General features: G+C 41.1%; 1 protein-coding gene across 4 annotated transcripts in view; it reads right to left on the bottom strand.

Annotated features, from left to right (window-relative positions):
- The window catches only part of Yipf1 (Yip1 domain family member 1), a 42,624-nt gene extending 37,614 nt beyond the window's left edge, over positions 1 to 5,010 (bottom strand). Inside the window, exons 1-3 of one of the 4 annotated variants that reach the window (XM_015484972.2) lie at positions 4,826 to 5,010; positions 3,871 to 3,939; positions 3,439 to 3,518 (exon numbers count right to left, since the gene is read on the bottom strand). In XM_015484972.2, the coding sequence (XP_015340458.1) occupies positions 3,439 to 3,469 (31 nt within the window). In that variant the 5' untranslated portion in view covers positions 3,470 to 3,518; positions 3,871 to 3,939; positions 4,826 to 5,010. Of the gene's footprint in view, positions 1 to 3,438; positions 3,519 to 3,870; positions 4,362 to 4,825 lie in introns of those variants that run through there. The other 3 variants (XM_048815348.1, XM_015484970.2, XM_015484973.2) reach the window with 3 other exon arrangements.
- Positions 5,011 to 12,034: the final 7,024 nt, after the last annotated feature.

Genomic DNA, 12,034 nt, shown 5'->3' with positions numbered 1-12,034 from the left:
TCAGTAAAGCGAATAACATTTATTCTAAATAACAATTATTCTAGAGAATTTGGAGAGAGTTAGGAATATTACCCAAGCAAAGTCCTTAGCAAGGTGCTTAGCCCACTCTAACCTTTCTTCTTTGATTCAAGTTCAAAATTTTTTAATATTTATTTTCCCCAATAAGTCCTATGAAATCACTACAGAAAATATGAGGACAAAAAAGAAAGTAGAAATAATAGAATAAAAATGACTCAGACCCATCATCACATAAAGGCAAACACTGTTAACACTCTCGTACAGTTCTTCTTCACCTAGCAAGACTTATGCTTCATTCCCAACATTCACCTCATGCAGGAAGTACACCGAATCCTGATTGAGATGGGTTCAGGCCATGATAAACTACTCTGCATCTGCTTTGTCTACTGATTATATAAATTTATTTCACTATAAAAATCTTTAAAATACAGAAGGAATGTCTATGTAGAGAAAACCTTTTGGGTGATAGCCTGAGGATAACTACCTACCAGTACAAAACTAGGTCCCCATTTTTAAATCTCTTGAGCCATATTGTTAAACTACTTTCCAAAAGAACCTTACCCATTTATGATCATCAATAGTAATTGAGCATCCTAACATACTTCTTTCTTTTTTCTTTTTCTTTCTTTCTTTCTTTCTTTTTTTTTTTTTTTTTTTTTTGTGTGTGTGTGTGTTTGGTACTGGGGATGGAACCCAGGGCCTTGCACACAATAGGCAAGTGCTCTACCACTGAGCTGTATATCCAGCCCCTGACATACTTTATTTCGTTATGCTTAAATAAAATTCAGAGCAGCTCTGAACTTTGAAGGCCTAAGAAAGACACCAGGAAGGCACCATCTTGACACCAAGGGCACGGCACAGCTCCTAGCATTAGGACAGGGCTCTTGGATACTGAATTCTCATTGCCCCTAAGCATATGAATAGTTTCATGCAGAAAACCAAAGGGAGCTAGCATGTAACAATCACTCCAGCTTCGGCTGCCAACATCTGGGTTATTGAAAGAGCATGAGGCTCTGGAATGAGATGGCCTATTGTTTCAGTTATGACTCTAACACTCCATGGACCCAATAACTAGGAATCTGTTTCCTCACCTATAAAATATATACAATACCTACTTCATAGAGAGGTTGTGAGGATGACAGGAGGTTATAGCTACCAATCATTGCTGGACAGGGCACCAACATTTAAAAAGATGGTCACAATTGTCAGAGGATCAGCCTAAGGAAGACAGACTTAAGTCACATATTTAGAAATCAGCAGTTTACCAGAGGAAAGGGCATGCCAGAAAAAGGAACCGAGTGCTGCTGTAGAAGCACAGAGGCCAAAGAGGCTCCGTGGAAGATGAGAACTCATCTAGCTGATGGGCTCCAGAAAGGCCTGCTGGAGGCAGCTCTCGTGCAAAGGGAAGGGGATGAGCAAGACCCAAGGACAGACAGAAAGCATGTGCCATGTTAGAGGAACAGGAGATGACAGTTTGATTGCAGCATACATAGGGTGTGTGTACCTCTAACATAACTTTTCCCACATTCTGCTCTGTGATACCTGCTCCCGTGTACCTTAGCTCCTGAGGGCAAGATGGGTGGGTCTGACTTCTGCCATCGGTGTTCTCGGCTTCTACGGTCTGGCAAATCCTAAGCCATATCTTGCCTCTGTTCCTTTCCTAGCACAATGTCTTCTACCTGAAGACTCCTAATCTCCACTTTTTTCTCTAACACTACCATTCATCCTCAGGGATGTCATCCTTCTATGACTCCCATGGCACCCTGTGTTCTTTTCTGAAGACCAAAGTCCTTAACAGTAAAACTCTGAGTGGTCTCCTGCTTCTTCTCAAGCTTCACCTTATGCCACCCTCTCCCCAACACCTGCCACCCCATCTGTGATCTGGAACACAGACCTTCTTCCAATCCTGTGGGAAAAGGTTAAACACGCTTCCTCCCTCCTCAGGAACTTTGTACATACTGTTCTCCACCATGATCCTTCTCACACTGTACTCCTAGATAGCGTGGCTGCGGGAGGCCTCTCTAATGAAGCAAGATCTGAACAGAGCAAGGGAGCAAGCCAGGTGGCTATCTGAAAGAATGTTTCAAACAGAAAGATGGCACAAAAGCCCTAAGCAGTGACTGTTCTAAGTGTGTAAGAGGAACAATAACAAGGTCCATCTGGCAGAGTAAGAAAAGACAAGAGCAGCAGGAGACAAAATCAGAGGCTGGATCGTGGGGGGTCTCCTGAGTCACAGAACAGGCTCTGTATCTCACTCCTAGAGAGATGGGAGTTACTGGAAGGTTCTGAAAGAATGACATGATCAGACTTAGTTTTGAAAGGACTACTAAGGTTATGGTTCACTGGCAGAGTGCTCACCTAGCATGAGCAAGGCCCTGGGTTTGACCCCTAGCACTGCAGGGAGAGGAAAAAAGGACTATTCTGGCTGCAAAGAATAGACCGTAGAGGGGAAACCAGGAAGGGAAGGGCTCTAATTCAGACAAAAGGTAATGGTGACCTTGAATGGTGGGAGTAGTGGTGGAGGTGGCAAGAAGTGGTCAGACGCTAGATGTATTATAGAGATGACAGTATTTGCCAAAGAAATGGATTTTTTTCCATATTTTTATTGGTGCATTATAATTGTACACAATGGTGAGATTTTGGGGTGCATATGTATACTCATGTATACAATACAACAATATAATTTGGCCACCATCATTCCCTAATATTTCCCCTTTCCCTTCCTTTCTCCCATGCCCTGGTCCCTTTACTAATCTCCCTTGGATTTTCAACAGACCTCCAAACCCTGCTTTCTTTTCCTTTTTTCTCGCTATCTTCCTCATATGAGAGAAAACATATGAAACTTGACTTTCTGAGTTTGGCTTATTTTGCTTTATGGCTGAATAAAACTTCATACCACAAAGAAGTATATTTCTCTTTTAAACACCCTATTTTTTCCTCAGATAGTAGAGTCTGTGATGCCAGACTGCCTGGGTTTAAATCCTGGCTTTCTAGTTTACTTTGAGAACTTCAGATAAATTACTTGATTTTACTGTGCCTCAGTTTCACCAGTGGAAAAATAGGAAGAATAATATAACTATTTTATAGTTGCAAAATTAAATTGAATGTAAGGATTAAGCAAGTCAGTATTTTAAGGCACTTAGAACAGTGTCTGGCATCCAAGTGCTATATAAGTGTTTATAAAACACTAAGCAACCACTATACCAAATTTACAATAACTGTTGCAAATCCAAAGAGTCATTTGGAAAAAAGGAACACCTAATGTGGTCAAACAGGAAAAACCTGGGTGTGGAAAAGTCTCCTACCAAGATGTTTGAAATAATACTTTTTAATGTACAACCCAGTATAGCAATGAAAATTCATAGCTGTGAGTACAGAAATAGTGATCATAAAGATAAAGCAGGTCACCAACAGCTGTACCTTCAAACTGCAAGTCATCCACAGCTGCCATTCAGCCCGTGGGTCTTCTCCCAACTATGTGGAAGAAAATTTACAGGGGTCTAAAAGGGAAAAAAAAAAAATAAGTACACTTAATAGAATAACAAAACATCTAAACACACACAGTTCAGCATTAGAAACAGTATTGCTTTTCTTTGCCTCCTTTTTCAATGGGGTTTAATAGGTTTATATAGACACTAAGTACAGGTATTATTAAAACTTATTGAAACTAATCCTGAGGGTCCAAAAATTCCATCCAAATCTCAGTCACTGTGCAAATGTTTCAGGGACCAGATGCAGCCTGGAGATAAAAGGATGAGGAAGGGGAGGCTGAGATTTCAGAGGGGTAATGGGGAACAAGGGCAGTTCAGCCTAGCCAGTGGTTAAGGGCACAGGCTCTGGGGTCAGACAGACCTGGGTTTGATTTCCGATTTTGTTGCTTCTCTGCTGTGTGTACACTCTTCGGGGCCTCAGCTTCCTCATCTGTAAAATGGGTTCATAATGATGCCCACGCAAACAGTGTGGGGGCCATTAGGTGAGTCAGTGCGTATAAGGCGCTTAGCGCAGAACCTGCAATTAGAAGGCGCTGGAGTGTTGGCGACCCTGCAGCCAGGGACAAGGCAAAGCAGAGGCAGGTTTAAGAAGAGCGGTGCGGCCGCGGCAGGCAGGAGATGCCGGGACCCCTTGGCCCCGAACTGGCCTCGCAGACAGGGCCGCCTCACCTCGCGGGTCTCGGCACCCAGTCGGTCCCGAGAAGGATCGGGCCTGAGACGCTCCGCGCGGGTTTCGGTCCAGCTGAGTTGCCGGAAGCCGGAGATCCGGAGGGAGGGACTTCTTCGCCTCCTCCGGGCAGAGCCCCGCCCTCTTAAAGAGGCAGCAGCACCCGGAAGATACTCCCAAGACCTCAGCCGGCTGGTGCGCAGAGTCGGGTCTCTCCTCAGTCCCTCCCGAGGGTGAGCCTTAAAGAGACAGGAGCAACCCGGGCGAGGCGGAGGGGGGTTGAATGGGTCCACCTGCGATCAGCTCGCTGCACGGGGAGGGAGAATTCTCAAGAGTTCGGAGTTTTCCTACGGTTCCTTTACACCTCTTTCCTTATGTCAATACAAAATGGGGCAATAAAAGATGATTGCGAAAAGAAAAAATAGGTCACCCATGTCACCATTCTCTGGTTTCTTTCGCCATAAAAATTTAACCAGTGAGGGAATGATGAGTCAAGTACATTCCGAGTTCCTGAATGAGTGATCGAGGGTAGGATGACCCTGTTCGTGTGAACACCCTCAGAAAGTGGGGGTTTGTGCCTTCTCTAGCGCCTAAGTCCCTTAGGGGACGAGATTCTCAGAGAGGACAGGTAGGGATGGGCCTCACTGACCTGTGTACCTTCAGTCACACGACGCCACCTCGAATAAGGCAGGGCCAGCAGACGTCAAGGAGTTGCACTGAGTAGTCCTGATGAGAAACGTTTTGCCCTGCCTCCTGCCTCTGTCTGGTTACCTCCTACACAGCCCTCAGACTTGGAGGACCACTTCCTTCTCCTAGGGAAGGCTGCCTTCGCCTCCCAGGACTTCATTTGCTCTTTTGCTTCCGTAATGACCCGGGTTTACCTCTACCACAGCAATGTTCACCCGGATCGTTACTGTTTGCCAATCTTTGTAAGCGTGTGTGCACTTTGAGGACAAGGACCAGAGCCCAGGGCCGCAGGCAAACAATATTAGTCACTGAGGATTATACAGGGTGAACAAGTTCTCACTGTCTGGGGTAGTGTAAACAGCACAAGCTCAATCCATAGCTCATACAAAGAGATCTCACCACCCTGGTCCTTTTGGCCAATGGCCACCGGTTCCAGTGTCCACACTCTGCTTCCAAATTCCCATGAGGCTTCCACAATGGCAGAAGTAGTCCCATCCCCCTCTCAAAGGAAAAGGCAAGCTCCTCTTGCTTAGCAACCCGGTAATGATTACATACACAGAATTGCTTCAGACCAAGGGAACAATTTAATTATGAAGAAAAATGCAACAAGGACACATGACCATGGAAGACACTGGAACCAGTCATCCAGGAGTAGCTGCCTAATAAAATGGTGGAATAGCTCGTTAAAGGCACAGCTAAGGCTCCAGCTTGGGCAAAACACCCAATGGGATGGGGTGTCCTCTGCATGAGATAAATGCACTAAACTAATGGCTTATCAATGATTTCTAACAGAGCTCTGTTCTAAATACCTAGCATACGTGGATCTGCAAACCGGGGGGAAGCACTTCTTACTGTCACTTCCAGTGAAGCCCACTCATGGAATGTGTACTTCTCACCCCACTTCCCTACCTCCCCACACAAGTTTAAGTTCTGCTTTGTGAGAGATCTAGGTTCTCTGGGAGGGACAGGGAAGGAAGAGGCACCATTTTGCTCCACTAAGAGTGCCATTGAATTGGAACCAAGCATTGCTGGCTCCTCACGCCAGTGTACTAGCAGGTAGAGAAATGGGTATTTTGGGTATAGATAATCAACCATGACTGCTTTATGAAGCTAGGGAGCACTATATCTGGAATTTAGGAGGTTGGCTAGGCTTCTCTTGAAACTTCCACACCCACAGATAATGGGAAATGGGAAATGGCAGCAACTATGGCCTGACAAGGACAGCTAAGGGATTCCTATCACTCAAGGATAAAACTCTAGGACAATCTGAAGGACTGGCAGAGGGTGAGGGAAATCTAGGAGAGGTGGGGGAGGGAGGGAATGATGAATACTAATTTTAACCTTGGCACTCCTGGCAGCATCAAAGAAAACTGTTTTAATAACCCTCTCATAACAATTCTTTGCAAATAGAGACTGGCCTCTGCCATGAAAGGGGCTCTGAGGAAATAGACTTGTTCCTCCCCAATCTTAGAAAGCAAGAGAATATCCTGATATCACAAATGTGAAGGCCCCTCTTATAGAGTGGGAGCTGATACCTTGGCATACACTTCTGTTTAGATTGCAAACAACTCTCAAGCACCACTTAAGATCTTTCTGGCTCCCAGCTTGTCTGCTAGTCATCTCTGTCATGACCAATTCTGTGTGGGCTCCAACTGGCTCCTTATAGATACTGTGTGAAACACCTCATCCTGGGCTTCTCCACTGGAACCTCTGATGCCCACACATGTAACCCTGGAAACGTGGGGGAATTAACATCCTATGGGGTGAACTTTTGTCTGAAGGAGAATGAAAGCCAATGGATACATGGTTCTCACCATTCCCCCAGACAGATGGTCCTGACAGTCATTCACCACAATTTCTCAGATGTCTGCAGAGGTAGCATCCTGATACTGTCTTTGTCTTAGCTCTCCCTCCTGCCCTGCTTCATCCCCCTGATCCTAACTCCTGCACCATCTATAAGTCAATTTGTATGTCTAGCCCTTGTTATGCTTATTTGACAGAAAATATCAGCTATCTCAGGGTCCTCCCCTTTCCTTGGTGTATGTCTTAATTTCCTAGGAACCTAGATGGCCAAAGCTTTAGGTGAGGCCCATTGTGTCCTTGGTGTCATCTCTCCCACAGACATCTCTCCGTCATCCATGGTCCCCTCATCTGGAGGGCAATTGAGAACATCTCCTTGTTCCCAGGAGAAGCACAACCTCCTCAGTCCCAGGAGTACTCTATACCTTGTCCAGGTCCCTCCTGGACTTGTAGGACTCAGACTCTGCTTTTAGTCAGTCTCGCCAAACTGAAATCTCTGGTAAAATCTCTGCTATGCTAATACCCATACCTAGATAAAACACATGTCTATTTTCTTTCTTCAGGGTCTTTCCACCTTGAGGTGAAATACCTGAGACTCTTGAGAGGTTTTGAGATACAGTTTTTCTAACTAATGAAGCTTCCTCTTACTCCTAGTTTTCTTGAAGATTTTCTTTTAAAAACACAAATAGATGTTAAACTCTATCAAAGACTTTTTCTAGGTTTAATGTTCTCCTTCTGCTTTAGTCCATGAAAATGGTGTGCAATAAAAAACTACATCAGCAGATCTGAATTGTCCAAAGAAAGTTTTAACCCTTTCCTGCCTCCTGGGAAATAACTTCTGAGCCCTTAGAATATCCTACCTATTAAGAATATCCTTGTTGCAGGGCACGGTGTCACACCTGTAAACCCAGTAGCTTGGGAGGCTGAGATAGGAGGATTGCAAACTCAAAGCCACCCTCAGCAAAAGTGAGGCTAAGTAACTCAGTGAAACCCTGTCTCTAAATAAAAATACAAAATAGGGCTGGGGATGTGGCTCATGGTTGAGTGCCCCTAGTTCAATCTCCACTAACAAAAAAAAAAAAATTCACTTTAAACCTCAATGGTCTAAATACACCAATTAAAACAGAGGTATTGTCAATGAATCAGAAAATAACACGCAACTATCTGCTACCTATAAGAAAGTCACTTGAAATATAAAAATACACATGGGTTAAAACTAAAGGGATAGAGAAAGATTTACCATGCTAACATCAATCAAAAGAAAATAGGAGTAGTTCTCTTTATTTTAAATAGAGCAAACTTCAAAGCAAACAAAAATCAGGGATAAAGAAAGACATTATATAATGATAAAGAGATCAACTTTTCAAGAAGACAGAACAATCCTTAATGTGTATATGCCTAACAACAGGGCATCAAAATATGAGGCAAAAACTTATAAAACTGAAAGGAGAAACCCATAAATCCACTATTATAGTTGGACACTTTAATATCATTCTGTCAGAAACAGACAGATCCAGCAGACAGAAAAATAAGTAAGGACATAGTAGAACTTGAAAACATCATCAACCAACTGGAGAGAATAGATATCTGTAGAGTTCTTCATCCAACAGCAGCAGACACACATTCTTCTCAAGATCACGTGGAACATTCATCAAGTTATCCTGGTGACATATTCTGGGTCAAAACTCCCTTTCTTATCTTATGGCCACATTCTGGGCCATAAAATACATGTTAACAAATTAAAAAGAATAGTTGTGCTCTGATCACAATGAAAACAAGCTAAGAACCACTTATAGAAAGATAGCTGGAGAATCCTCAGATAATGAGAGATTAAACAAAACATTCCTTAATAATAACTCATGAGTCAAAGAAGAAATCTCAAGAGAAATTTAAAAGTATTTTGAACTAATGAAAATGAAAATAATTTATCAAGATTTCTGGGATGCCATGAAAGCAGCACTTACAGGGAAATTTGTATCATTGAATTAACGTATTAGAAAATTGTTCATCTAAGCTTACACTTTAGAAAACTAGAAAAACAACAGCAAACTAAATCCAACATAAGCAGAAAGAAAAAATTATTTAAAAATCAGGGGCCAGGGCTATAGCTCAGCTTTCACGAATGCAAAAATCCTCAAGAAAATAGTAGCAAATTCAACAATGTATAAAAAGAATTATGCACCATGACTAAGTGGGACTTATTCCAGGTATATGAAACTAGATCTTCATTCAAAAATCAATCAATGTAACACACCACATCAATTAAAGGAGAAATGTCACATGATCATATCAATAGATGCAGAAAAAGCATCTGACAAAATTCCAACATCCATTCATGATAAAAAATTTCAGCAAGGGGCTGGGGCTGTGCTCAGAGATGGAGCACTTGCCTAGCATGTGTAAGGCTCTAGGTTCGATCCTCAACACCACATAAAAAACAAACAAATAAAATAAAGGCATTCTGTTCGTGTACAACTACAAAAAAAAATTATAAAAAAAAGTTTCAGCAAACTGAAAATAGAAGGGAATTTTTTCAACTTGATAAAGCACAGCTATAAAAGTCCTATGATTGGGGCTGGGGATGTGGCTCAAGCGGTGGCGCGCTCGCCTGGCATGCGTGTGACCCAGGTTCGATCCTCAGCACCACATACAAACAAAGATGTTGTGTACGCCAAAAACTGAAAAATAAATATTGAAATTCTCTCTCTCTCTCTCTAAAAAATAAAAATAAAAAAGTTTAAAAAAAGAAAAAAAAAAGTCCTATGATTGGCATTATACTTAGTAGTGAAAAACTAGAAGTGTTCCTACTAAGATCAGGAATAAGGAGAGAATGTCCCCATTCATCACTCCTTTCAACACTGTACTGAAGTCCAAGCTAGTAAAATAAGACAAGAAATGGAAATAAAAAGTCACACACACTTGGAAAGGAAGAAATACTCCACTTTTTTTGCTAATGACTTGAAACTCTATGAAGAAAATCTGAGTGAATTAGAAAAAAAAAAAAAACTCTTGAAACTAAAGCAATGGTAGCAACATTGCAGGATACAGGGTCAATACACAAAAGTCAAGGCTTTCCTATATACAATCAACGAACAAGTGGATTTTGAATTCAAAAGTATAATACCATTGAATTAGCATCTCAAAAAATAGAATACTTAAGTGTAAATCTCAAAAAATATGAACAAGATCTATGTAAGGAAAACTAGAAAACTAGTTATTTGATGAAAAAATCAATAACTAAATAAATTCTCTCTCTTTAAAAAAAAATAATAATAATAAAGATGAACAAAATCAGGGGACTAACATTACTCAACTTTAAAAATTATTATAAAGCAACAATAATCAAGAGAGTGTGGTATTGGTGAAAGAATAAACGAATATAACAATGGGACTGAATAGAGTGATCAGAAGTAGGCCCACTTAAAAATAGTCAACAAATATTTGACAAAGGAGCATAGGTGATACATCAGAGAAAAAGTAGTCCCTTCAATAAATTGTGCTGGAACAGTTGGACATTCATATGCAAAAAAAAAAAGAAAGAAAGAAAGAAAAAGAAAAGAGAAGAATCTAGACACAAAGCTCACACTTCACAAAAATTAACTCAAAATGAAGCACAGACTAAATGTAGATCATAAAACTCCAAGAGAATAACCACATAGGAGAAAATCTAGGTTATCTTGGTTTTTTTGTGATGGCTTTTTATATTCAACACCAGAGGCATAATTCATGAAAAAAAATGTTTCATAAGTTGAACTGAACTACATTAAGTTAAAAAAAAAAACAGGTGTGGGGGGGTGCTTGGGTGGTGGCTCAGTGGGAGAGCACTTGCCTAGCACATGTGAGGCACTGGATTCGATTCTCAGCACCACATTTAAATAAATAAAATAAAGGTCCATTGACAACTAAAAAATATCTAAAAAAAAAAAAAAGATTAAAAAAAACTTCTCTATGAAAGAAACTGTGAAAAAAGTGAGAAGACAAACCACAAACTGGGAGAAAATATTCACTAAAGACATATCTGAAAAGGACTATGTTATCCAAAAGAATTCTTAAAACTCAATAGTAAGGACTGGGGATTCAGCTCAGTTGGTAGAGTGCTTGCCTTGCACACAGAAGGCCCTAGGTTCAATCCCCAGCTCCACAAGACAAAACAAAAACCTCAACAGTAAGAAAACAGTTTGTTTAAAATAGGCAAAAGAGACTGGGCGTGGTGGTGCATGCCTATAATCCCAAGCAACCTCAAGAGGCTGAAGGCAGGAGGATCACAAATTGAGGCCAGTCTCAGCACTAAGCAAGCCCTAAGCAATTTAGCAAGACCTTGTCTCTAGATAAAATATATTTTATAAAGGGCCTTGGAATGTGGCTCAGTGTTTAAACTCTCCTATGTGATTCAATACCTTGTACCAAATTAAAAATAAATAGGCAAAAGATACCTCATCAAAGACATGCAGATGGCAAATAATAACAGATAATCCTGGACTTACAATGGTTCCACTTGTGGTTTTCACTTTTTTGCTTTTACTTTTCTTTTTTTCTTTCCCAGTACTGAAGATGGAACCCAGGCGCACTCTACCACTGAGCAACATCCCCAGCCCTTTTGTTGAAACCACACTGTGGTGTAGACTAGGTGTATTAAATGCATTTTTAACTTAATGATATTTTCAGCTTACACTAGGTTTATCAGGATATAACCCCATCATAAGTCAAGAAGTATCTAGATATCAAAAGATGTTTGCCCAAGCATGGTATACATACCTGTAATTTCAGCTACTTGGGAGCCTGAGGCAGGAGGTTTCCATGTTTGAGACCAGGCTGGGCAACTTAATGAGACTCTATCTCAAAATAAAAATTGAAAAAGGGGGGCTGGGATGTGGCTTAGGTGGTAGCGCGCTCACCTGGCATGCGTGCGGCCAGGGTTTGATCCTCAGCACCACATACAAACAAAGATGTTGTGTCCGCCGAAAAACTAAAAAAATAAATAAATAAATATTAAAAAAAAGAAAAGAAAAAGGGCTGGAGATGTAGCTCAGTGATGGAGAACTTGCCTAGCATGCAGGAGGCCCTGGATTTGATCCTCAGCAAAACACACACACACATATACATGCAATACTCAATGTCATCAGTGAATTACAGGTTAAAATTAATTATTAATTATAAATATTGGCAAAGATGTGCAACTACAGAAACTCATAATTCAGGGGCTGGGGTTGTGGCTCAGTAGTAGAGTACTTGCCTCCCACACTTGAGGCACTGGGTTTGATCCTCAGCACCACATAAAAATAAATAAATAAGATAAAGATATTGAAGATATTGTGTCCATCTACAACTAATATATATATATATATATATATTTTTTTTTTTTTTTTTTTTT

This window comes from Marmota marmota, unplaced genomic scaffold (genome assembly GCF_001458135.2).
Source record: "Marmota marmota marmota unplaced genomic scaffold, marMar, whole genome shotgun sequence".
NCBI lineage: Eukaryota > Metazoa > Chordata > Mammalia > Rodentia > Sciuridae > Marmota > Marmota marmota.
The sequence above is the reverse complement of the archived record's forward strand: the minus strand, read 5'-3'. Positions and strand labels throughout refer to the sequence as shown.